Source organism: Somniosus microcephalus, chromosome 11, assembly GCF_052327205.1.
Source record: "Somniosus microcephalus isolate GS21.2 chromosome 11, FLI_Smic_1.0, whole genome shotgun sequence".
NCBI classification, from domain to species: domain Eukaryota; kingdom Metazoa; phylum Chordata; class Chondrichthyes; order Squaliformes; family Somniosidae; genus Somniosus; species Somniosus microcephalus.
In genome coordinates this window covers 71,787,766-71,815,434 of record NC_140997.1, presented here as the reverse complement: position 1 = coordinate 71,815,434, position 27,669 = coordinate 71,787,766, and the positions used below count along the sequence as shown (strand labels likewise).

At 46.8% G+C, this 27,669-nt stretch overlaps 1 protein-coding gene across 1 annotated transcript in view; it reads left to right on the top strand.

Moving 5' to 3' along the window:
• Positions 1–11,411, top strand: part of ptx4 (pentraxin 4, long) — a 21,228-nt gene extending 9,817 nt beyond the window's left edge. The window contains exon 3 of the mRNA XM_086000852.1: positions 10,180–11,411. Within this exon, the coding sequence (XP_085856978.1) occupies positions 10,180–10,817 (638 nt within the window). The 3' untranslated portion in view covers positions 10,818–11,411. The remainder of the gene's footprint in view (positions 1–10,179) is intronic.
• The last annotated feature ends 16,258 nt before the right edge of the window (positions 11,412–27,669 follow it).

The following is a 27,669-nucleotide window of genomic DNA, read 5'->3' as shown; positions in this document are numbered from 1 at the left end:
TCTTCCCCCCCCAGTCGCTCTCTCTTCCCCCCCCGTCGCTCTCTCTCCCCCCCCACTCGCGCTCTCTCTCCTCCCCACTCGCACGCTCTCTCTCCCCCCCACCCGCGCTCTCTCTCTCCCCCCACCCGCTCTCTCTCCCCCCCACCCGCTCTCTCTCTCCCCCCCACTCGCTCTCTCTCTCCCCCCCACTCGCTCTCTCTCCCCCCCCCACTCGCGCTCTCTCTCCTCCCCACTCGCACGCTCTCTCTCCCCCACTCGCTCTCTCTCCCCCCCACTCACGCTCTCTCTCCCCCCCACTCGCTCTCCCCCCCCACTCGCGCTCACTCCCCCCCCACTCGCTCTCTCTCCCCCCCCCCACTCGCGCTCTCCCCCCCCCCCCCGTCTCTCTCGCTCTCCCCGCCACTCGCGCTCTCTCTCTCCCCTCTGTCTCTCTCTTTATCTCCCCGGTCTCTCTCTCTCCCTCTCTTCCCCCGTCTCTCTACTCTTTCTCTCTCCCCGTCTCTCTCTCTCTCCCCCCAGTCTCTCTCTATCCTTCCCTCTCTGTCTCTGTTTGTCTCTCTCTCCTTCCCTCTCTCTCTCTCTCTCTCTCTCCTTCCCTCTCTCTCTGTCTCTCTCTCCTTCCCTCTCTCTGTCTCTCTCTCCTTCCCTCTCTCTCTCTCTCTCTCTCCTTCCCTCTCTCTCTCTCTCTCCTTCCCTCTCTCTCTCTCTCTCTCCTTCCCTCTCTCTCTCTGTCTCTCCTTCCCTCTCCAAACGGGGCGATACCGAATTTCTAGCCTCTCCCTCTATCTTCCCCCAATCACTCTCTCTCTCCGCGTCTCTTTATCTCTCTCTGTCTCCCAGTCTCTCTCTCTCTCTCTCTGTCTCCCAGTCTCTCTATCTGTTCCCCCAGTCTCTCTCTCTCTCTCTCTCCCCCAGTTTCTCTCTCTCTCTCCCCCAGTTTCTCTCTCTCTCTCTCCCCCAGTTTCTCTCTCTCTCTCCCTGTCTCTCTCTCTCTCTCTCTCTCTCAACCCTCAGTCTCTCTCTCTCTCTCTCTCTCTCTATCTCCCAGTCTCTCTCCCCCAGTCTCCCAGTCTCTCACTCTCCTCCAGACTCTCCCTCCTCCAGTCTCTCTCTCCCAGTCTCTCTTTCTCCGTCTATCTCTCTCCTCCAGTCTCTGCCTCCTCCAGTCTCTCTCTCTCTCTCTCCCCCCAATCTCTCTCTCGCTCCCTGTCTCTCTAGCTCTCTCTCTCTGTCTCCCAGTCTCTCTATCTCTCTCTCTCCCCAGTCTCTCTCTCCCTTCCCCGTCTCTCTCGCTCTCTCTCTCTCTCTCTCCCCCAGTCTCTCTCTCTCTCCCCGTCTCTCCCCAGTCTCTCTCTCTCTCCCCGTCTCTCCCCAGTCTCTCTCTCTCTCTCCCCCAGTCTCTCTCTCTCTCCCCGTCTCTCCCCAGTCACTATCTCTCACTCCCCCAGTCTCTCTCTCCCCAGTCTCTCTCCTCTCTCTCTCTCCCCAGTCTTTCTCCTCCCTCTATCTCCCTGTCTCTCTCTCTCTCTCTCCCTCTCTCTCCCCAGTCTCTCTACTCTTTCTCTCCCCCCAGTCTCTCTCTCTCCCCCCAGTCTCTCTCTCTCCTTCCCTCTCTGTCTCTGTCTGTCTCTCTCTCCTTCCCTCTCTCTCTCTCTCCTTCCCTCTCTCTCTCTGTCTCTCTCTCCTTCCCTCTCTGTCTCTCGCTCCTTCCCTCTCTCTGTCTCTCTCTCCTTCCCTCTCTCTCTCTCTCTCTCCTTCCCTCTCTCTCTCCTTCCCTCTCTCTCTCTCTCTCGCTCGTCTCCCCCCAGTCTCTCTCTCTCGCTTGCATCACGGGGGGCGTTTCATTCCATGTGTGGGCGTGCCTAATCCTGCAGCCTCCCGAAACGTCGCCGCCATTTTTTTAATACCGACAGCGACAGCACCAGCACAACAAACCCCCACAGTGCGGCTCTGGCAAAGTATCCCACTCCCGGCCCGCCGGAGCGGGAGGTGAGTTGGGGTCACTCGGGCCGGGCCTCACAACCGCTCGGCCCAAGACACAAGAGCGGGGGAGCGGCAGTGGCCGGCAGTAAACCGCGCGGCCCTGTAAACTGCTTCCCCTCCCCCCCCCTCCCGCCCCCTTCCTCCCCTTCCCCCCTTCCCCCTCCCCCCTCTCCCCCTTCCCCCCCCAGTCGCTTTCTCTCTTCCCCCCAGTCTCTCGCTTTCTCTCTTCCCCCCAGTCTCTCGCTCTCTCTCTTCCCCCCCAGTCTCTCACTCTCTCTCTTCCCCCCAGTCTCTCGCTCTCTCTCTTCCCCCCAGTCTTTCGCTCTCTCTCTTCCCCCCAGTCTCTCGCTCTCTCTCTTCCCCCCAGTCTCTCGCTCTCTCTCTCTCTTCCAACAACAACATGCCCTCAAAAAAGCCTCGGCACCGCCGGGCACCCCCAGCTAGTAATTGTATAAATGAAAGCAGTGCAAAACAGGCCAAACAAATCAATTTTGAATAACAAATAAATCTATATGTTGGGTGGTATCATTACAATTAATTAATTATAATCTTTTGAAAGTGCAGTCTGTTGGACTTCCTGGGCATTTAATACATTTACTTTTCTATGCTTTTAGTGTTCGGCAGTTCCACCTACTTTGTTCTAACATTAAAAAATATGCCCAGAAGAATAGAAATTTGAGTATGCATCCAAGCATATGTGTCAGAGCTCCTTTGTTGCTGCCCTCAGTGTGATCCGCTTTACAAGTACAACATGACTATTATGGACACCAGTCCAAGACTAGTAGTTCCAGTATAACTGTATATTGATCATAAGAATCCAACTCCATCTGTACAAGAAAGATTTAATTTGTAATTTCTATAAAACAGTTTGGTAAAGCTATTAGTCATGAAAGTACTGAAAGGCCACCACAAAAATATAGGTTTCCAATGCTGTATAAATGGAATGACTCAGAATGCACAAAGTACAACAATGCATACTGAGAACTCGTGTTGTATAACTTGATTTCCACAATCCATATACATATCTGGAGATGATACCCTAGAGGAGTAGATATTTATATAGCGCCTTTAACATAGTAAAACGTCCCAAAGCGCTTTACAAAAACAAATTTATTTGTAAGCCTACTGTTTCACATTTCTTAGAATGCAGACATACTGACATTTTAACAGTGATGCGAGGCAGTTTTGGGTGTGCATTGATACCCTAATAGTACCTTATCTTGGTGTCAGAGCCTGCCAGGAGGCTAACTTACACTGATCTTGATTTGTATAGCTTCAGCCTGATTCAAAGCTGCCCAGACAATCTGTTGGATCACCTGGGAACTTTTAAAGCTTTGTATGAATTTTTTTCTATGTTACGAGAGTTTGGATACTCCCACCCATACTTTATTAGTGTTACAAATTAGCCACCTGCTAAGCAGAGCTCTGTACAGTACATGCGGCAAGCATGCATGCATGCACAGTTCCTTTGTCACTGCCTCATGACAATCTAGAAAGATACGAAGATCGTACTATAACTGACCATATCCTGCACTCCACAAGATGCTGGTCTGAGACTTGTAGCTGCAGTACAATTGTAGCCTTAGCTGATTTAAGAATCTTTGGTGAAGTCAGAGTATTTTACACCGAGCATCTTGTTGCAGATTGTCATGCAACTGAAAGATTAGCATTTTACGAAAGTGTAAATAGATATGCACTGAAATGGACAATTTAAACAAACTCTCATGCTTAATGAATACAGTTTACAAAGAAAATGGTTAGATTGTCAAAAAGCAAACAATAATAATCCTCTTTAACATTAGATTGCATTGTAAAAAATCATTTCACACAGGATGATGACTGGGTATAGATGAGTTAGATTTAATGGATCTTTATTTCTAAGAATGAATACAATAATGGAGAATATGAATGGTTTATCTATATTGATGTGGATGATGTTTACTAATACAGATCTTTCTGGCAATTAAGAGTCTCTGAAATTGCTTAAGAAATTAAGATCGTATATGCTAGCTATTTTGTTTATGTATTGAGTTGATTTATCATGCAATCATAAAAGCAGAAATTACAGCACAGACAGAGGCCATTTTGGTTTCTGGCTATGACAGCTCTTCAACTGGAGCTATCTATTCTAATCCCAGTTCCCTATCATTTCCCCGTAGTTTTTAAAATTGTTACTTTCTCTGTCTCGATAGCCACGTTAAAGTGTGGGGGACTACGGTCTCCCGCGTAAAGAAATAGGCAACACAGCGAGCTACAAGAAATAGGTCTTTACTCCAACTCTCACAATACAGTACTGAATTCGTGAAGCCCGCGAACCTGTGATGACTCACGGATTGGTCACCTGCTGGAACCTGATTGGTTTTCCTTCTCTAAGCAGCAGGCAAGTCTGAACGTGCCTTATTCCTCTCAGCTTGCAACTGTCTTGCGGGGGAAGGGGAATACAGCAGTTAAAAGGGGATTATACAGGTTTACCTACATACACAGTGTTTCCCCAATACGCCCCCCCCAGAATCCTCGTTAACTGTAAAAGTCAGTCTCTGCGGAGGTTTGACCAAGCGGCCGTAGCGGCTGTAGTAGCCATCTGGCATGGGAGAAGGGCTGTCTGGGAGGTCGGCCAGTTGGTTCGTCGGCTGGTCTGGCAGCTGGTCTGCCAGTGGGCTGGCTGGACGGGCTGCCGGCGAAGGTGGGGCGGCGGCCGGGAAGTAAGGTTCTGGCATGTCTTGGTCCTCTTGTGGGGCCGCCGCCAACGCGGGAGGTCTGCCCCGCCGTGGGGGAAGAGCTGGCCGAAACGGGAAGCTGAGGTCCAGGTGCGCCGGTTTGAGGCGGTCTACTGAAATAAGGTCCGGCTTCCCGCCGACATCGATAAGAAAAGCTTTGTCCCCCGTCTCCAATACTGGGAAGGGGCCGGTGTATGGTGCCTGCAGCGGGCCTCTGTGCGCGTCCCGGCGCACGAAGACGAACTCCGCATGTCGTAAGTCTCGAGGCACGTAGGACGGCTGCGGGCCGTGTTGCGAAGTGGGCACTGGACGGAATTGCTGGGCCGCGTCCTGGTGCAGGGAAAGCTGTCTGGCGGCCGACCACGGCTCCGTTGTCAGGGGGAGGAAGTCGCCTGGTACTCTGAGCAGTTGGCCGTAGACCATCTCGGCCGCAGAGGCGCGGAGGTCCTCTTTGGGCGCGGTACGCAATCCCAGGAGAACCCAGGGTAGTTTGTCGATCCAGCTGGTGTCGGCCACGCTGGCGCGGAGGGAGGCTTTCAAAGAACGATGAAAGCGCTCGCAGAGCCCGTTGGCCTGCGGGTGGTAGGCTGTTGTCCTGTGCAACTTGGTGCCAAGGCCGGCGGTGATGGCGTTCCACAGGTGGGAGGTGAACTGGGGGCCTCTGTCCGAGGATATGTCGGTCGGCACGCCGAACCGGGCCACCCATGTCGAGACGAATGCTCGTGCGACGTCGGTCGTGGTGGTGGAGGCGAGGGGAACCACCTCGGGCCATCTGGTGGTGCAGTCGACGATCGTGAGCAGGTGTGTAAAACCGTGCGACGGCGGCAAGGGGCCTACCAGATCGACGTGGACATGGTCAAAACGCCTCTCGGGCACCGGGAAACACTCCAATGGCGCCTTGGTGTGCTGCTGGACCTTAGCGCGCTGACACGGCACGCATGTGTTGGTCCAGTCTCTCACATCCTTGTGGAGTCCAGGCCAGACGAACTTGGCGGACATAAGTTTCTGAGACGCACGCATCCCTGGATGTGAGAGGCCGTGGATGATGTCGAAAACTCGCTTGCGCCAGGCGGATGGAACGACCGGCCTCGGCGAGGGGATTGAGACGTCGCACAGGAGGGTTGTGCCGGCTGCGTGGAAGTGGATGTCGGCCAGGGTGAGGCTAGTTGACATCCTGAGGGCCTAGATCTCCGCGTCGGCAGCCTGGTCTCTCGCCATGCTGGCGTAGTCGACGCCCAGGTGCACTGCGTGGAGCGAGGGTCTTGAGAGGCAGTCGGCCACCAAATTGTCCTTGCCGGCGACGTGGCGGATGTCCGTGGTGAACTCCGAGATGAAGTTGAGTTGGCGCTGTTGGCGCGCGGACCAGGGTTCGGTTACTTTGGCCATGGCGAAAGTGAGCGGCTTGTGGTCCACGAATGCGGTGAATGGCCGGCCTTCCAGAAGGAAACGGAAGTGCCGGATTGCCAGGAACAGGGCCAGGAGCTCTCTGTCAAACGTGCTGTAGACCTGCTCGTTCTTGCGCAGCTGTCGGCTGAAAAATGCCAGTGGCTGCCACGCGCCTTCGACCCACTGTTGCTGGACGGCGCCGACGGTGTAATCCGAGGCGTCCGTGGTGAGGGGGGTCTTGGCGCCCAGGATGAGGTGGGCCAGTAGTGTGGCGTTGGCCAAGGCGCTTTTGGTCTGGTGGAAGGCTGTCGCCATCTCGCTGGACCAGGTGAGTTGCTCTTTGCCCGTTTTGCCCCTGGTGGCTTCGTAGAGGGGGCGCATGAGTGCGGCGGCCTTGGGCACGAACCGGTGATAGAAATTGACCATCCCCCAAAATTCCTGCAGCGCCTTAACCGAGGTGGGCTGGGGAAAGTCCGCCACCGCCTGCACCTTGGAAGGTAGGGGAGTGGCTCCCCTTGGCGAGATTCTGTGGCCGAGAAAGTCAATTTGGGCTGCTCCGAACTGGCATTTGGCCGGGTTGACGATTAGCCCGTGTTGGCTGAGGCGCTGGAAAAGGGAGCGCAAATGCGCGATGTGCTCGGCCTTGCTGGTGCTGGCCACGAGGATATCATCCAGATAGACGAACAGGAAGCTCAGGTCCCGTAGGACGGAGTCCATGAGCCGTTGGAAGGCCTGTGCGGCGTTCTTAAGCCCGAAGGGCATGCGCAGGAACTCGAACAGTCCGAAGGGGGTGATGACCGCCGTCTTCTGGACGTCTGCATGGTGGACGGGGACCTGATGGTAGCCGCGAATCAGATCGACCTTGGAAAAGACGGACTTCCCTGCTAGGTGTGCCGAGAAGTCTTGGATGTGCGGAATGGGGTATCTATCGGGCGTGGTGGCATCATTGAGCCGTCTGTAGTCGCCGCAGGGGCGCCAGCCACCGCCCGGCTTGGGCACAATGTGGAGGGGGGACGACCAAGGGCTGTTCGAGCGGCGGATGATGCCCAGTTTTTCCATCGTGGCGAATTATTCCTTGGCCACCGCCATCTTGGCTGGGTCCAGGCGTCTGGCTTGAGCGAACACTGGTGGTCCCGTAGTGGCGATGTGATGCTCGACCCCATGCTTGGCTGCCGCGGCTGAGAAGGTCGGTTGTGTGAGCCTCGGGAAATCTGCGAGTAGGCGAGCGTAGGCATCATGCGCCGGGGCGGAGCAAGACCCGACAAGGGCCGGGCTGTTGCTCTGCTGGCAGGCCAGTGAAGCGAAAGTTGCTGCGTCGATCAGGCGCCTGTCGCGGACGTCGACCAGGAGTCCGTGGGCGCAAAGAAAATCGGCGCCCAGCAAAGGATGTGCCATCGAGGCCGTCACGAAATCCCACGTAAATCGCTGGCCGTTGAAACAAACCTCGGCCCGTCGCTTTCCGAAAGTAGCGATGGCTGCGCCATTTGCCGCCACGAGGGGTGGGCCGCTGCGGCATGCCTGGATGTCAAGCTGGGAGGCAGGAATTATGCTGCATTGGGCTCCGGTGTCGCAAAGGAATCTGCGCCCTGAAAGAGAGTCGGTTATGTACAGCAGTTTACCTGCGGTGCCGATGGCCATCGTGGCGGCGGGGGTGCAGTCGAGCGGGCCTAGGCGGCGGCGCGGGGCTGATGCGTTGGGCCGGGCGGCCATCTTGGTTTGATCGAAAGAGCAGGGTGCTCTGCAGCGTTGGGCCTTGTGGCCGAAACGCGCGTGGTAGTAGCATAGTTCTGCGGCCTGGCGTGGCGGCGCGCGCTCGGTGGTGTCGGGGAGCCTCGCGGCTGCACAGCCGAGTTGGGTGATGGCGAAAACTTTGTCCGCGGCGGCTGCCAGTTGTACGCAGTCCGTGATCGGGGACCCCGCGAGGGCAGTCTGTACCTGCTGAGGAAGCAGGCTGAGGAAAAGGGCCCGAAACAAAAAGCACTGCGGTTCAGAGCCCAGGAGCGCAAGCATCCGGCTCATCAACTGGGTCGGGGTAGAATCGCCGAGGCCTGGTAGTGAGAGAAGCCTACGGGCCCTCTCCTCCTTGGACAGGCCGTAAGCCTGCAGCAAGCGGCCCTTAACGGTTGAGTACTTGCCGGTCTGTGGTGGGTTCCCCAGCAGGTCGAGAACTTCGGCGGCGGTAGAGCTTGCTAGTGCTGAGACTACGTGGAGGTACCTTTCTTCATCGTCTTGAACCCTGCGAAGGGTGAATTGGGCCTCCGAGTGCACGAACCAAGCTGGTGCTTGGTGTTCCCAGAAGGTGGGGAGCTTCAAGGATGCGGCGCCAGCCGACATCAAGCTGCTGCTGGTTGCCATCGGGTCGTTGCTGGCCTCTGTAGGGCTGCGTGAGTCGGGGGCTTCGGCCGCCGACATTCGGGGTCACCAATGTGGGGGACTACGGTCTCCCGCGTAAAGAAATAGGCAACACAGCGAGCTACAAGAAATAGGTCTTTACTCCAACTCTCACAATACAGTACTGAATTCGTGAAGCCCGCGAACCTGTGATGACTCACGGATTGGTCACCTGCTGGAACCTGATTGGTTTTCCTTCTCTAAGCAGCAGGCAAGTCTGAACGTGCCTTATTCCTCTCAGCTTGCAACTGTCTTGCGGGGGGAGGGGAATACAGCAGTTAAAAGGGGATTATACAGGTTTACCTACATACACACAGTGTTTCCCCAATGTGGCAACGCCACAAAAGCATGCCATGTTATACTAACCCTCTGTGTGAAAACATTTATCCTAACTTTCCCTTTTGTTCTTCTAGTGATAATCCCAGGTCTATGCATCTTGTTACTGATTCACCAACCAGAGGAAACAACCTTTCACTATCTACCCGCTCAAAAGCTTTCATAATTTTGAAACATCTATTCGATACCCCTTAACCTTCTCTATTGGCACAGAGTGCACACAACATACTAATTAAGGAAAGAGTCCTTGATGTGTTTTAAAAGACTCTTCCCATTTTGACCACAAAATGTTGTCTTATCCCAGTCTACCTTAGGATAGTTAAAGTCCCCCATTCTTACAACTCCGTTACTCCAACTTGCCCATTAATCTTATTCTCAATTTCTTTCCCTCTATTTGGTGTTCTATAGTGTACTCCCAATATGGTAACAGATCCCTTATTATTTATTAACTCAGACAAGATAGACTCTCTGAGCACCAACTAGCACCAATAAAACCTTTCTATGATTATGATTGTGTCCTTAATTAATGAAGCCACCCTTTTTCCTTTTCTATCTATCCTGAAAATGTAAATTGATATTTATATTAAATGTATATTTAGTTTCAAGTCTTGACCCATTTATGGCGAGTTCCTGTGTAGTTGATTAAGTTAAGGGATTTAAGGTCTTCAAAAGTCAAACAGTGTTTACAGTGTGTACCATCTACATGATGCACTGCAGCAACTCGCCAAGGCTTCTTCAGCAGCACCTCCCAAACACTCGATCTCTACCACCTAGAAGGACAACACCAGCAGGCGCATGGGAAAACCACCACCTCCAAGTTCCCCTCCAAGTCACACACCATGCTGACTTGGAAATATATCACAGTTCCTTCATCATCGCTGGGTCAAAATCCTGGAATTCCCTCCCTAACAGCACTGTGGGAGTACCTTCACCACACGGACTGCAGCAGTTCAAGAAGGCGGCTCACCACCACCTTCTCGAGGGCAATTAGGGATGGACTATGAATGCTGGCCTTGCCAGCGACGCACACGTCCGTGAATGAATAAAATTGTTTCTACATCTTATTTCATAGGAGGAAGGATTTAGTTTAACTTTCTGTAGAGCCTGGGAAATCCTACAATCTGTTTTATACTCAAAATATGCATTCACTATATGTTATGTAAATACTTCTACTGCAACACAATGGGCAATAATGTTTGGCATCATGTACAACAAACTCTGAAATACAAAGCTAATATTTGTTGCCAAAGCAGCACAAATGAGGTCTGAAAAGTGGGGATTAATTAATATTAATTGCTTGGACGTGCAAGCACATTTTTGTTTGTAATACTCACATTTTATTATTCATTTGTTTTTCTTGTTGCAGTCTGCAATGTGAAATCAATGATGCACTTTCCCAACTCTTCCACTGAGAACTATGCAAGCTTTGGCAAAGGCTTTTCTACTGGGCTATTTGAAATGACCATCTGCTCTTGGCTCAGTACCAAGTCAAACTATCTGGGAACTATATTGTCCTATGCAACAGAGGATAATGACAACAAATTGGTACTGCATGGCAGAAATACAAGCAAACAAACCACCATACATTTTGTAATTGGAGATCCAGCATTCAGGGAACTCCCAGTGGTACCTCTCTTAGATGGCCGCTGGCATCACGTTTGCATCATCTGGTCTTCCATTGAGGGTAAGTACTGGTACTATATAGACAGGCGTCTGGCAGCAGCTGGTTCCAAATTCCAAAAAGGCTATGAGATTCCAGCTGGTGGAACGCTTATAGTAGGTCAGGAACAGGATAACATGGGAGGAGGTTTTGATGACACTGAGTCCTTTGTGGGGAATTTGGCTGGATTCACAATTTGGAACCGTGCTTTGTCTCCTGGAGAAATCTCAGGCATCACCACAGGAAAGGCATTACCTGGAGGCAGAGTTTTAACTTTCAGTGATATTTCCACTCTTAACGGTGCTATTCAACATCTTAATTGTACATGCCTAGAACACTGTTAGTAAAAAAAAAACAACACACTGGATAGGGACTCATTAAACTGCATTGCAGTATGGCTATTCTGGTAATATCTTTTTGGCAATTGCTGCATTTGCTATATAGCAATTCAGAGATGTAGTATTCATGTCTTAGCAATCTGCTTTAAAACTCAAGATCACTTTCATACTTTCAGAAATCAACCAGTAATATTTGGCTAAACTCCCTGATTATAGCAGGATTGTAAGCAAGCAATGTAAAGAAAATCTTTGGGGCGAATTAATGACATACATCTGAAAAAGGTCAATGTATTTGCAATAACCTTTATAGAACATAAAATATAGAAAGATTTTTTAAGACCAAGTACAAGGATACTGCAATTTTAAAGACGCGAATAGTCTTGCAGAATCTATTTTTTGTATAACACATCTGAATTTATAAACTTAAGTTGTGTCATACTAATTTGAATACTGAAAATTAAATTTAGTTGTGTATTTTAGGGCTTCCTTATTATGATTTATAGTTTCCTGTGAAGTGACTCCTTACTGAAATGATGTATTAATCTTGTTTGTCCCTTCTATTTTTTGTAAAATGTTTTACTCATAAAGGGATTTGATATCAAACAACTGCTATCTGTGTCAAATTTTCTTATTACTGGGAACATTCCGACCAAGTTACAATGCTCGATATTGGGTTGTGCACTCAAGGCAGCTAAGTCGAAAAGCTCCCGAGGGTTATACTTCATGAGTCATTGAAGGACCATGACCATTGTCCTGAGGCCACTGCAAAAGCAAATAAGGTGTTAGGATGCATAGCTACAACAATAGACGAGTTAATGGCACAAATAACTACATATGGGTATGATCTTGTGGCCATTACAGAAACATGGCTGCAGGGTGACAATGCCTGGGAATTAAACATACCAGGTTATTTAACGATCAGGAAGGACAGGCAGGAAGGAAAGGGAGGTGGGGTGGCTATGTTAATAAAGGAAGGAATCACTGTAATACAGAGAAATGACATTGGGTCAAAAGATCAGGATAATGAAACAGTTTGGGTGGAGGTAAGGAATAATAAGGGGAAAAAAACACTAGTGGGCATAGTCTATAGGCCTCCGAACAGTGGCAACTCTGTTGGACGGAGTATCAATCAGGAAATAGTTGAGGCTTGTAATAAGGGAACATCTATAATTATGGGGGATTTTAACTATCATATTAATTGGACAAATCAAATTGGGCAGGGCTGCCTTGAGGATGAGTTCATTGAGTGTATTAGGGATGGGTTTCTTGAGCAGTATGTAACTGAACTGACCAGGGGGCAAGCAACCTTAGATCTGGTCCTGTGTAACGAGACAGGATTAATTAAAAATGTCCTAGTAAAGGATCCCCTTGGAATGAGTGACCATAACATGGTTGAATTCCATATTCAATTAGAGGGTGAGAAGGTTGGATCTCAAACAAGCGTGCTAAGCTTGAATAAAGGAGACTATGAAGGTATGAGAGCGGAATTGAGTAGAGTGGATTGGGAAAATAGATTAAAGGGTAAGACGATACATGATCAGTGGTGTACATTTAAGGAGTTATTTTACAACTTCCAAAAAATATATATTCCACTGAGAAGAAAAGGGTGTAAAAGAAAAGACAGCCATCCGTGGCTAAGTAAAGAAATTAAGGATAGTATTCGACTAAAAACAAGGGCATATAAGGTAGCCAAATCTAGTGGGAGGATAGAGGGTTGGGAAAACTTTAAAAGACAGCAAAAAATAACAAAAAAATTGATTAAGAAAGGGAAGATAGATTATGAAAGTAAATTAGCAAAAAATATAAAAACAGATAGTAAGAGTTTTTATAGTTATATAAAAAGAAAAAGGGTGGCTAAAGTAAATGTTGGTCCCTTAGAGGATGAGACCGGGAAATTAATGGTGGGAAATATGGAGATGGCAAAAACACTGAATGAATATTTTATATCAGTCTTTACAGTAGAAGACACTAAGAATATCCCAACACTGGACAAACAGGGGGCTAAAGGGGGGGAGGAGCTAAACACGATCAAAATCACTAAGGAAGTGGTACTCGGTAAAATAATGGGACTCAAGGCGGATAAATCACCTGGACCTGATGGCTTACATCCTAGGGTCTTGAGGGAAGTGGCAGTAGGGATTGTGGATGCATTGGTAATAATTTTCCAAAACTCCCTGGACTCGGCAAAGGTCCCGGCAGACTGGAAAACTGCTAATGTAACACCCTTATTTAAAAAGGGCAGTAGACAGAAGGCTGGAAACTATAGACCGGTTAGCCTAACATCTGTGGTAGGTAAAATTTTGGAGTCCATTATTAAGGAGACAGTAACAGGACATTTGGATAATCATAATTTAATAGGACAAAGTCAGCATGGTTTTATGAAGGGGAAGTCATGTTTGACAAATTTGCTGGAGTTCTTTGAGGAAGTAACATATAGGGTGGATAAAGGGGAACCAGTGGACGTAGTGTATTTAGACTTCCAAAAGGCATTTGACAAGGTGCCACACAAAAGACTATTGCTTAAGATAAAAAAATCACGGGATTGGGGGTAATATTCTGGCATGGATAGAGGATTGGCTATCTAACAGAAGGCAGAGAGTTGGGATAAATGGTTCATTCTCAGACTGGCAATCAGTAACTAGTGGTGTTCCGCAGGGGTCAGTGCTGGGTCCCCAACTCTTTACAATCTATATTAACGATTTGGAGGAGGGGACCGAGTGTAACATATCAAAGTTTGCAGATGATACTAAGATGGGAGGGAAAGTAGTGAGTGAGGAGGACATAAAAAACCTGCACGGGGACATAGACAGGCTAAGTAAGTGGGCGGACATTTGGCAGATGGAATACAATACTGGAAAGTGTGAGGTTATGCACTTTGGCAGGAAAAATCGTAGAGCAAGTTATTATCTTAATGGCAAGAAACTGGAAAGTACTGAAGTACAAAGGGATCTGGGGGTCCTGGTGCACGAAACTCAAAAGGTTAGTATGCAGGTGTAGCAAGTGATTAAGAAAGCCAATGGAATGTTGGCTTTCATTGCTAGGGGGATAGAATATAAAAATAGGGAGGTATTGCTTCAGTTGTACAAGGTATTGGTGAGACCGCACCTGGAATACTGCGTACAGTTTTGGTGTCCATACTTAAGAAAGGACATACTTGCCCTCGAGTCAGTACAAAGAAGGTTCACTCGGTTAATCCCGGGGATGAGGGAATGGACATATGAGGAGAGGTTGAGTAGATTGGGACTCTACTCATTGGAGTTCAGAAGAATGAGAGGCGATCTTATTGAAACATATAAGATTGTGAAGGGGTTGGATCGGGTGGATGCGGGGAAGATGTTCCCGATGATGGGTGAAACTAGAACTAGGGGGCATAGTCTTAGAATAAGGGGCTGCTCTTTCAAAACTGAGATGAGGAACTACTTCACTCAGAGGGTGGTAGGTCCATGGAATATGCTGCCCCAAAAAGCTGTAGAAGCTACATCATTACATAAATTTAAAACAGAAATAGACAGTTTCCTAGAAGTAAAGGGAATTAAGGGTTACGGGGAGCGGGCAGGAATTTGGACATGAGTCTAGGTTCGGATTGGTCATGGCCCTGTGGGTAGCGGAGCGGGCCCAGGGGCCGTGTAGCCTGATCCTGCTCCTATTTCGTGTGTCTAATTCTGTTAGATTCAGGAGATGGTTCTGTGATAGTGGATTGGCGGTTAGGATCAGATCAGCCATGATCTTATTGAATGGCGGAGCAGGCTCGAGGGGCCGATTGGCCTACTCCTGCTCCTATTTCTTATGTTCTTATGTTCTTAATTAAATATAAAATTAGATGTGGGAGCCTTACCTTGTACAAGGTTTTGGTCGGGCCACATCTATAATACTGTCTCCTGTTTTGGTATGTTCACAAGGTGGGGAATATCAGGGCCCTGGAAAAGATTTAGAGGAGGGAGGTTGATTGATTCTTAGTTTAGAAAGAAAAAAGAAAGACTTGCATTAATATTGCGCCTTTCTCGACCACTGGACATCCCAAAGCGCTTTATAGCCAATGAAGTACTTTTTGAAGTGTAGTCACTATCGTAATTTAGAAAACGTGGCAGCCAATTTGCATACAGCAAGCTCCCACAAACAGCAATGTGATGACCAATCACATGGTTTGTCACTTGGTTTAGTGTGAGCATGCTCAGTTCGCTCTGGCCTAATAAAGCAACTCATCCTGTCTCTGTTCTTCATTTGTTCTACCCACATATATTACACTAGCTGGAGTGCCCGGTGGTGCCGATGGTTTTTTGAGGGCATGTTGTTATGAAAAAAGTAGAAATAATTTTTATATATATAAATGAGTTTGTCTGTCTGTCTGTGTGGGAAGGAGAGAGAGAGAGACTGGGGGGGGAGAGAGGCCCAGGGATCGAGAGAGAGACTGGGGGGAGAAGAGAGAGACGGGAGGGAGAGAGAGACTTGGGGGGGGGGGAGAGAGCGACTGGGGGGGGAGAGAGAGAGAGAGAGAGAGACTGGGGGGAGAAGAGAGACAGTGGGGGAGAGAGAGACTGGGGAGAAGAGAGAGAGAGAGACTGGGGGGAGAAGAGAGAGACTGGAGGGAGAGAGAGAGAGACTGGGGGGAGCGAGAGAGAGAGAGACTGCGGGTGAAGAAGGGCGGCCGCCATTTTGTGAGGTCGGCGGGAAGTTCGCTCACCCTCTCTCTCTCCCGCCCCCTCTCTCTCCCTGCCCCTGTCTCTCCCCTCTCTCTCTCCCCGCCCCTCTCTCTTTCCTGCCCCTCTCTCTCCCTGCCCATGTCTCTCTCCCCCTCCCTCCCCGCTCTCTCTCCCTCCCCCTCTCTCTCCCTGCCCCTGTCTCTCCCCTCTCTCTCTCCCCGCCCCTCTCTCTTTCCTGCCCCTCTCTCTCCCTGCCCATCTCTCTCTCCCCCTCCCTCCCCGCTCTCTCTCCCTCCCTCTCCCTCTCCTCTCCCTCCGACTCACCACGGTACCAGAACGGAGCATATCCGACACCGGGAGTCCAGGTGGCCATCGCTCCGAAGCGAGCCCGGGGTTCCTCATGGTTAACGCAGCGGGCCTTTGGACCCAGTTGGCCAGGCGGCAGTGGAACGCCTTTCGCTCCGGACTCCCGTGTCCGATATCGGTCGGGGACGGCTCGTGTGAAAGCCCCGGTTTTCCCGGTCCCGCACTCACGGCAAGAGAGAGAGGGGGAAGGAGAGAGAGAGAGAGAGAGGGAAGGAGAGAGAGAGAGAGAGAGAGAGGGAAGAAGAGAGGGAAGAGGAGAGAGAGAGAGAGGGGGGGGTGGAGGAGAGAGAGAGAGAGAGAAATTTTTTAAGCTTCAGGCCCGGCCAGTCTGTAATGGCCGCCACTCACCTCAGAAACGGCAGTTTGAAGTATTAGGCCCCGCCCACAAACGCCATGAAACACCCCCCATGACGCATCGATTGGTCAACCATCAGGTCACTGAACTGTAGGATTGGTCAACCATCACGTCACTCAACGCTAATGAGCGGTAGGATTGGTCAACCGCTAATGAGCGGATTTTTTTCCGTTTTTTGAACATTTTTTGTCTACTGTCTGAACAATTTTTGTCTGATCAAAAAGTAAAGACGCCTAGTAGACTTCCCTAATCATAAGCTTTCTTTTGATATTATAACATATGTGTAGGTACGCTCTATAACTTTTGAGTGATGCCCGGACAGACAGACAGACAGACAGAAATATCCTTTTATATATATATAGATAGATTTTGGCGATGAGGATGGGATTCCAAAGCCATTTTTAGGGATCATGGAAGGACACAGTGTTCAACCTTCAAGTGGACAAGTTTGAGTTGAATTTGTGACACCTAAACTGAATTTTTGCAATGTTTTATCGTTAATGCTGATGCAGAATCAGCTGTACTTTGCTTTTGCATGTATGTATACACAGCAACAGTGGCGTTGATTCTCACAGGTACACAGATAGCGTGCTGAGTCACTGTTCAACGGGATCGGGACAATCATGTCTACGCCTACAGGATTCATCGGAAGCCGCGGCATGTATGACTGAGCTCGTGAACCATTCAGTTCTTGCATTGAGCAGATGGAGATGTTTTTTAAGGCCAATAATATTATTGAGACCGAAGGTGCAGATGAGAATTTTCAAGCTCAAAATAAATTAATTCGTGAATAGGAGAAAGCAATTTTTCTAATGGAGATCGGGCCAGATGTCCACAGAACGTTGACAAACCTACTCGCGCCAGGGAAAGCAGAGGATGTGTCATTTGAAGACATTGTCGAGAAACTCGAGGACCATTTTGACCCAAAGCCGTTAGAAATAACAGAGAGCTATAAGTTTGGTACCAGAAACCAAAAACAAAGTGAAACCATCAGTGAGTACATTGTAGCTCTTAAGGACCTGTCTTTGCATTGTAACTTCGGTACATTTTGGATCGTGCGTTGCGTGATAAGTTTGTGTGTGGACTGGTAGATGAGTGCACACAGTCCAAATTACTGAACACTCCGAAACTAACGTTTGACATAGCATACAAAATGGACCTCTCTATGGAAATGGCGTCTATGCTCCAAAGCCACAGAACATCTTAGCTATGAGGAAAGACTGGATAGGCTGGGTTTGTTTTCCTTGGAACAGAGGAGGCTGAGGAGAGACCTTTATTGAGGTGTATAAAATTATGAGGGGCATAGATAAAGTGGATAGAAAGGACCTATTTCCCTTAGCAGAGGACTCAAAAACCAGGGGGCACAGATTTAAAGTAATTGGGGGAAGGTTTAGAGGGGATTTGAGGGGAAACTTCTTCATCCAGAGGGTTGTGGGGGTCTGGAACTCACTGCCTGAAAGGGTGGTAGAGGCAGGAACCCTAACCACATTTAAAAAGTATTTGGATGTGCACTAGGGATGCTGTAACCTGCAGGGCTACGGACAAAGAGCTGGGAAGTGGGATTAGGCTGGATAGCTCTTTGTTGGCCGGAGCAGACACGATGGGCCGAAATGGCCTCCTTTCGTGCTGTAACTTTCTATGATTCTGTGAACATGTCCCACCACAGATGGCTTCTGACTCAGAGGTGAGAATGTTACCAACTGAGCCACAGCTGACATTTCATTATCAGGACAGGCTTAGAGAGCTGGGTATTTACCATAGAAAATTGTATACCTCGAGGAGATATGATTGAGTTCTGTTAAATTATGGAGGGATTAGATTTTGTCCATGCGGATAGGTTACTTGAGCTGGATGAGCAGGTGAAAACAAGGCAGCATCAGTACAAGCATAACATTAGGGTAGATGCCAGGAAGTTCTTCTTTTCAATCTGTGAAATAAGTTGCCAGTACCCGCAATGAGTGTGGATTCGCTGCAAGTGTCCAGAGAGCAGGATGAGTGTCTGCAAGTAGAAGACATCCCGAGTTCTAGAAGGTGCATGGGTTGACAACAAGGATAGTGGAACCAGTCACTGTGGTCTCCTGGAGCTTGCTTGATTGCCTGCAGGAGTCGGAGAGAGAATTCCTAGAGTTTTTTTCTTAAATTGGCGCAAGGTTTTTTCCCTCTTATTTCTTGTTGCCTCTTCCAGCATATTGTATGACGGTGGGGGCGGGGAGGGAGATGGGGGAAGGGGTAGAATGTTGGGTGAGGTGGATTGGTTACTTAATGGTGTAAGTTGCACCATGTGAGATGGGACAGGCTTGATGGACCAGCTGGTCTTTTCTTTCCTTTTTTGTATGTGTATTGAGCAATATTCTACCTGTTACACTAATTGACTGGCTCCATTGACATGAAATTCAACACAAAATTGTTATTACCTAATCTCTTCTCTAAGCTTTGACTAGAATAATTCAACAAACTCCCAAAAGTCTCATCAGTTTGTTGGTTTAAATCAACTGAATTTGATAAACAGTATGACTGAACATAGAACCAGTATTTATACACAAGAATTTATTAGATGATGCGATAAAATAATTTATTTGCTGTGGAGTAATAAATGAGCAATTTTGTAATTGAAACAGATACAGTGAAGCAAATCATATGGGAAGTTATGATTTAATGTTTAATTAACTTTATTCAAAATTTTGCTTTATGTTTTAGGCTGATTTGGCATAAAGGAAAAAAACGCAGAGCCTTTTAAAAAATATATATTAGCCTATTCTTAAAGTTATCTCTTTAAGGAACACAAGAACAGGAGGAGGCCATTCAGCCCCTTGAGCCCGTTCTGCCATTTAATTAGATCATGGCTGATCTGTATCTTAATTCCATCTACCTGCCTTGGTTCCGGAACCCTTAATACCCCTGCCTAACAAAAATCTATCAATCCCAGTTTTAAAATTTTCAATCTCATTATTAATTAAATTTAATTAATTTTCAACAGCTTTTGGGGGAGGGAGTTACAGATTTTTACTACTCTTTTTGTGAAGATATACTTCCTGACATCACCCCTGAATGGCCTGGTTCTAATTTTAAGATTATGCCCTCTTGTTCTGGACTTCCCCCAACAGAGGAAATAGTGTCTCATTAACAACAAAAAAAACTTGTATTTACACCATCGTTTTAACACAGGAAATGTCTAAAGTGGCTTCACGGATGGATGATCAGACACAAATGGATGCCAAAAAACAGAGACATCAGGAGAGGTGACTCAAAACTTGCTCAAAGAAATAAGTTTTGAGGAGGATCTTAAAGGATTAGAGAGGTGAAGGTGTTTAGGGAGGGAATTCCAGATGGCTGAAAGCACAGCTGCCAATGATGGGGCTAGGAAGTTGGGGGGCGGGGGAAAGGGGAAAGGCAGAGTCAGAGGAACGGAGAGTTCAGAGGGGAGGGTGCGTTGTAAGGCTGGAGGAGGCTACATAGATAGATAGGGAGGGGTGGGACCGTGATGTGACTTAAACACAAGGATGAAAATCAGCAAAGACAGCAGTTATGGGTGAGCAGGAGCTGATGAAGGATAGGATTCGTGCAGCAGAGTTTTGGATGGACTGAAGTTTACATATGGTGAATGCGAGGCCAGCCTGGAGAGCATTAGAATAATCGAGTCTGGAGGTAACAAAGGTATAGATGAAGGTTACAGTGGCAGGTGGGCTGAGGACTGGAGGCAGGCGATGTTATGAAGTAGACGATCTTTGTGATAGAGAGTATAAAGTGTCGGAAGCTGAGCTCATGGTTGAATAGGACGCAGAGATTATGAAAAATATGGTTAAGTGGTAGCTAAGGGAGTACTGCACTGTTGGAGGCACTGTCTTTCAGATGAGACATTAAACTGAGGCTCCTTCTGCCCTCTCAGATGGGTGTAGAAGATTCCATGGCACAATTCAAAGAAGAACAGGGTAGTTCTCCCAGTGTCCTGGCCAATATTTATCCCTCAATCAATATCATTAAAACAGATTACCTGGTCATTTATCTCATTGTTGTTCGTGGGACCTTGCTGTGTGCAAACTGGCTGCCACATTTTTCTGCATTACAACAGTGAGTATATTTCAAAATGATTTCATTGACTATGAAGTGCTTTGGGACATCCTGAGGTTATGAACAATATCCTCTCTAGTCCATGTAGCCGTGCAACTGTCTGCTGGTCCCACATAGCCTGGGACCGGCTTTTCCAATGTGAAATTTCATGATGGTTAAAGGGACCGTGCACGCAAATTTAAAATTAGGGGGAACATTGGTTATGAACGGTGCTATATAAAGGCAAGTTTTTTTTAAATTTCTAATGTTGCTTTAAATAATAAACTTTGTAATAATGAAATTTCACTGTACAAACCTCTTATAACCTTTCTCTAGGGCCCCACGGAAGCACAATTATATCCAGCAGGAGAGCTCTAACCTCAAAGCATTGAGCCCTGAGAACAATAACAGGACTCTGGTAGTCTAAAGAATTTGTAATAATAAAGCCTGATCTCTTGCTGTGATTATTTGTTCACGTTGTCATTCAGGTGTATTTTTCATGGGGTTGGAGGAAGGGACTGTCTCCCCATGGGCATTTTTAGGAAAACCTGCCATCTTTCCACACATTCCCAGAATTGTATTCAGTTTACATGCTGATATTGTGATCCTTAAAAGGTTAAACAGTGTAATTCATTTTAAGCAAAATTCGCACCTTTCACAATATATAATAAAATGAATGTAAATGTTCAGAATTGCTCCATATTTATGTATTTGGCAAAGAATCTTCAGTTTATTCTGTTCTTATAAATTCGTATCACATATCTCAGTGCACTCTGAAAATGCTAACGGGTGCGTGTAAAAGCAGAAGTGAAGATATACTTACAGGTTGTCATTTTTTGTTTTAAAGTTACAAAAAAATATTTTTTCTGCCTTCATACTTGCATTCCGCAGACCATTGCCTCATGGGAGGACAGGCAAGTAATCTGTTTCCAGTCTTGAACTAGTCACAAGGAGGAGTTATACTTAGCTCCTCTCTGATTCTCCCTTCCTTCTGGGGAGACACTTAAGCTGGATTTTGTCAATGGGGCCATGATGGAGGCTGGACTCCCATTTTTTGGGTTGTAGCCTCCATCGATTTGTGGCCAACCCACGCGATTTTCCCTTGATTGGCCTTGTTGAGCCCGCCCAGCGGGCTCAGCAGGCCAATTAAGGGACACCCGGTTACAGGTGACGTTAGGGATTGACATTACATCTGTCAAGAGCTTTTGACAGATGAAATATCAGCGTTTGACAGCTCTGTGAAGCTATCAAACACTGACAATCTGACTTCTAACTTGAGTCCTTCTCCACAGACTCAGTTAGAAATCTCCCCAGAACAGAAAGCAGAATGCTACAACTTTTGACAGCTCGCGGCCATTCTGCTTTCTGTGCCGCGGAGATGAGGGACTCCCGAGACCTGAAGGAAGGAAGCCTGCATTAGCAAGTAAAACTTATTTAAACACTTTACACACACCAAACACACTTACCTCTGCACTCATGCACCCATCACTCACCTGAACACCGGACATCTCGAACCCTCTAAGCCCTTCAGCCCGACGGTCCGCCTCGCTAACTTGGCGTGGTTTGGAGCCGTCGGGCAGCCCACACTTCAGGGCTAAAAATAGGGATTAGGCCAAAAACTGCCTGTTAACTACCTGTTAACAGGCAGTTAATTGGCACTAATCCCCTTCCCGCCTCGGAGAGGTGGCTCCCAGCACAGGTCGGGTACCCACCTCCTGGGAAACGGGCATGGAGGCGGGTTGAGGGCGGGAAGGGTTCGTGCCCCACGATTCTGCAATTTTCCCCCCACTCCCGCCTCCAAACCCGCCTCCACGGGGCTTGGAAATTCGAGCCCTAAATTAGCCTTCACTTGCCAGATATGCAAGGTTTATCTGAACCCAGGCTTCATGTCACACTCCATCACTGAAATTTTAAAGCAGATGATTTAAAGACGTACAACTCTAAATGCCCTGGGCATAATTTGAAGGTATTCAGAATTAACAAATACCTTTGGTGAAAGTTTTGAAATTTGTATTGATTTGATATAATTAATAAATTAATGACTTAGATCTGATAAATATATGCTGTGTTTATGTGCCTGTATTGTACGTGAAATAACAGTGTCGCTGATTGCATCTTATAGAATTCAACAGTTACAAACAGGTTAAATGTGCTCTGTGAATATTTTATGTGGCTAAAGCAAATTGGGGAACTAATATTACACAACTTATAAATATTGTGGTAAAAGATTAAATCAATCAGTTATTGAGTGGAAAAAAAGACTGCAATTCAATTAAAACTGCAGATTCTGAAATACACTACTACAAAATGTGCACTGTATCTTACTTAACATCAATAGTATAAAGTGGTAATGTAAATCAAATCGGTTTATATTGACAAGGTAGTACATATTATGGTTCTTATATCCTTTAATTTAAAACAGATATTTCTACATGATCATATTCTAGCAGGTACTGGTCTGGTTACACTCTAAGGATGAATGGCAAAACACACACATTCAAGAAGTTCGTCTTACATCTGCACTTATGTTGTCCTGCTTATGCCACACCATAAGGGCAGCATCAGTTATGCTTTTAATAACAATGTAAGTGGGCAGCTGTGGTCACACTGCCTGCTCACAATGCTACTGACTGAGGGTAAAGATGGATCTGCACTTACATACTTAAATAAACGCATATAGAGAGCTCCGCTCACGCGTCTCTGACTCAGGAGTTAAAGTGGCTCAGGATGGTTTTAGATATCATTTTTTGTCTCTCTAGTAACTTATAGTACCAAGCATTGATTTTCTCACAAGATTTCTAACTTTTTTTAATTAGCTGTTAGATCTTACCAATTTAGGAAAATATTTTTGCATGCCTGTTTCTTTTCCGGTTCTGCCGACTTACTGCCACTCTCTCCAGTCCAGTGATTTTCTGTTAGTAGTGCAGATAGGTTTAAATTTTTTGACCTTTAATCAGGTTTTTACCTGACTCATCGAACTTGCTGCCAATCCCTCTCACCTTCTGCAGCTCCCACAGATCTTATTGTAACTCCCACCAGCCTTGAATCTCGGTCTATTGGCCTCACCAGCTGCCTTGTTGTTGCCATTCTCACTCGCCACTGATCTCACTGCTGCTGCTGCTGCACTCCAGGAATCAAAGGCTATTCATTGCATGGGTGGGGGTCGAAAGTGCATGAAGTTGCTGTATTTGCATGGTAGATACGAACTAAACTCGCTGCAGATATTTAGAGCTAGTAATTAGTAGCGTTAAGTACCCTTTTAACAATGTGATAAATGTCAATGACTGCCAATCAACCCCTCGATCACTGAACATTAACTATTATAAGTGTGGAGTCTCATGCCTTCAGGTTTTGAATTTTTCGGGGAGATTTTAAAAATGTAATTTAAAATTTTTTTCTTACTTTCCCTTTTCTCTCTCTCTTAATCCAATCTTTCTTTCCCTCTCTTTATTTCTTTTTTTGTACCTGATTTGACATTGAATTTACTCCATTTAATTCACCCTACTTCTCAGTCCTTCCTGTGTTTATTTAAGAACATAAGAACATAAGAAATAGGAGCAGGAGTAGGCCAATCAGCCCCTCGAGCCTGCTCCGCCATTCAATAAGATCATGGCTGATCTGATCCTAACCGCCAATCCACTATCACAGAACCATCTCCTGAATCTAACAGAATTAGACACACGAAATAGGAGCAGGATCAGGCTACACGGCCCCTGGGCCTGCTCCGCTACCCACAGGGCCATGACCGATCCGAACCTAGACTCATGCCCAAATTCCTGCCCGCTCCCCGTAACCCTTAATTCCCTTTACTTCTAGGAAACTGTCTATTTCTGTTTTAAATTTATGTAATGATGCAGCTTCTACAGCTTTTTGGGGCAGCATATTCCATGGACCTACCACCCTCTGAGTGAAGTAGTTCCTCCTCATCTCAGTTTTGAAAGAGCAGCCCCTTATTCGAAGACTATGCCCCCTAGTTCCAGTTTCACCCATCATCGGGAACATCCTCCCCGCATCCACCCGATCCAACCCCTTCACAATCTTATATGTTTCAATAAGATCGCCTCTCATTCTTCTGAACTCCAATGAGTAGAGTCCCAATCTACTCAACCTCTCCTCATATGTCCATCCCCTCATCCCCGGGATTAACCGAGTGAACCTTCTTTGTACCAAAACTGTACGCAGTATTCCAGGTGCGGTCTCACCAATACCTTGTACAACTGAAGCAATACCTCCCTATTTTTATATTCTATCCCCCTAACAATGAAAGCCAACATTCCATTGGCCTTCTTAATCACTTGCTGCACCTGCATACTAACCTTTTCAGTTTCGTGCACCAGGACCCCCAGATCCCTTTGTACTTCAGTACTTTCCAGTTTCTTGCCATTAAGATAATAACTTGCTCTATGATTTTTCCTGCCAAAGTGCATAACCTCACACTTTGCAGTATTGTATTCCATCTGCCAAATCTCTGCCCACTTACTTAGCCTGTCTATGTCCCCTTGCAGGTTTTTTATGTCCTCCTCACTCACTACTTTCCCTCCCATCTTAGTATCATCTGCAAACTTTGATATGTTACACTCGGTCCCCTCCTCCAAATCGTTAATATAGATTGTAAAGAGTTGGGGACCCAGCACTGACCCCTGCGGAACACCACTAGTTACTGATTGCCAGTCTGAGAATGAACCATTTATCCCAACTCTCTGCCTTCTGTTAGTTAGCCAATCCTCTATCCATGCCAGAATATTACCCCCAATCCCGTGATTTTTTATCTTAAGCAATAATCTTTTGTGTGGCACCTTGTCAAATGCCTTTTGGAAGTCTAAATACACTACGTCCTCTGGTTCCCCTTTATCCACCCTATATGTTACTTCCTCAAAGAACTCCAGCAAATTTGTCAAACATGACTTCCCCTTCATAAAACCATGCTGACTTTGTCCTATTAAATTATGATTATCCAAATGTCCTGTTACTGTCTCCTTAATAATGGACTCCAAAATTTTACCTACCACAGATGTTAGGCTAACCGGTCTATAGTTTCCAGCCTTCTGTCTACTGCCCTTTTTAAATAAGGGTGTTACATTAGCAGTTTTCCAGTCTGCCGAGACCTTTGCCGAGTCCAGGGAGTTTTGGAAAATTATTACCAATGCATCCACAATCCCTACCGCCACTTCCCTCAAGACCCTAGGATGTAAGCCATCAGGTCCAGGTGATTTATCCGCCTTGAGTCCCATTATTTTACCGAGTACCACTTCCTTAGTGATTTTGATCGTGTTTAGCTCCTCCCCCCCTTTAGCCCCCTGTTTGTCCAGTGTTGGGATATTCTTAGTGTCTTCTACTGTAAAGACTGATATAAAATATTCATTCAGTGTTTGCCATCTCCATATTTCCCACCATTAATTTCCCGGTCTCATCCTCTAAGGGACCAACATTTACTTTAGCCACCCTTTTTCTTTTTATATAACTATAAAAACTCTTACTATCTGTTTTTATATTTTTTGCTAATTTACTTTCATAATCTATCTTCCCTTTCTTAATCAATCTTTTTGTTATTTTTTGCTGTCTTTTAAAGTTCTCCCAATCCTCTATCCTCCCACTAGATTTGGCTACCTTATATGCCCTTGTTTTTAGTCGAATACTATCCTTAATTTCTTTAATTAGCCACGGATGGCTATCTTTTCTTTTACACCCTTTTCTTCTCAGTGGAATATATATTTTTTGGAAGTTGTAAAATAACTCCTTAAATGTACACCACTGATCATGTATCGTCTTACCCTTTAATCTATTTTCCCAATCCACTCTACTCAATTCCGCTCTCATACCTTCATAGTCTCCTTTATTCAAGCTTAGCACGCTTGTTTGAGATCCAACCTTCTCACCCTCTAATTGAATATGGAATTCAACCATGTTATGGTCACTCATTCCAAGGGGATCCTTTACTAGGACATTTTTAATTAATCCTGTCTCGTTACACAGGACCAGATCTAAGGTTGCTTGCCCCCTGGTCGGTTCAGTTACATACTGCTCAAGAAATCCCCCCCTAATACACTCAATGAACTCATCCTCAAGGCAGCCCTGCCCAATTTGATTTGTCCAATTAATATGATAATTAAAATCCCCCATAATTATAGATGTTCCCTTATTACAAGCCTCAACTATTTCCTGATTGATACTCCGTCCAACAGAGTTGCCACTGTCTGGAGGCCTATAGACTACGCCCACTAGTGTTTTTTTCCCCTTATTATTTCTTACCTCCACCTTCTCAATCCTTGGCCCGTAATTTGCGGTCGGGGTGAAGCGACGGCGATCGCCGCTGACCTCGAAGAAAGCTGCTACAGAGATCTCGCAGGGTGCAGGGGCTCCACATCGCAGCCTGTGGCGGAGCAGTGAATGACTGACCACTATTCGGGATTTCCCCATTTAGCTGGGATGCGCTAAATCCTGAAGTTGCGGTCAGTTTCAGAGGGGTAATGATAGCAAACAGTTTGCCGTCAATACCCACTGCAAAATCCAGGCCAGTCATTGGTTAAGGAGATACCCTGTTAGTTACCCTGTTCACTCAGGTCCCAGGGGCCCTGTTTCCCTTGCACTTTGTGGGGGAAAAATGGGCCAGAAATTAGGATCGGGTGCTTGCCGCGCGTGCAAGCCCCCAATGTGCACTCACCCGGCGCACCGGCATCTGAAGCCTGGGCCTGCTTGGAATTCCTGTCACTGGCCCGGTTCAGATGTCAGCGCAATGTGCTTGCCTGATCCAGCGGCATAGTTAGTGCGATGTGCCGGCTGGGATCAGGTGAGCACTCTGCAGCCAATCAGGGGAGGGGAAACTTCATTCACGAGTTTGATAGTAAAGACTGTCAAACTCATGAAAAGTACGGGCGCCCAAAAGACTAGTTTAACTTTAAATAACATTTTTAAAAACATCCCAATAATTAAATAAACTATAAATAACTTTAAAAAACTATTTTAGACAATTAATAAAATTTTTGAAAAAAATAATTTTTTACAAAATCGGGTCTAAAAATAAACTTACCTTACTGTAAAGTCCTTAAAAACAATGAAGCTGTGGAAAAAATGTAATAATTTTTAATAATAGACCACTTACCTTCAAGAATCCACTCCTTACGCCTCATTTTTATGTGTAAAAAGTTCAGGCCCTTGCACACGCGCAAACCTGTCAAAAAGAAGGAAGTTCAACGCGTGCGCGCAGAGTCCTGCATGCACGCGTTGGACCTCTGAACTCCTTGGAGGAAATGCCGGTTTCCCGCGCATGCGCTGTGCATGCTGAAATCCGGCACTTCCAACGGGCCCACGCGTGAGTACCCCGTCCGTACTCACGCGTTGGGACCGGAATTACTGGCCCAATGTTTTAAGCTGAAAGGTGCAGGGACAAGTCTAACTAACTGCAAGTGCCGTTAGATGCCCAGTTACAGCAAATTCTGGCCCAGTAATTTAA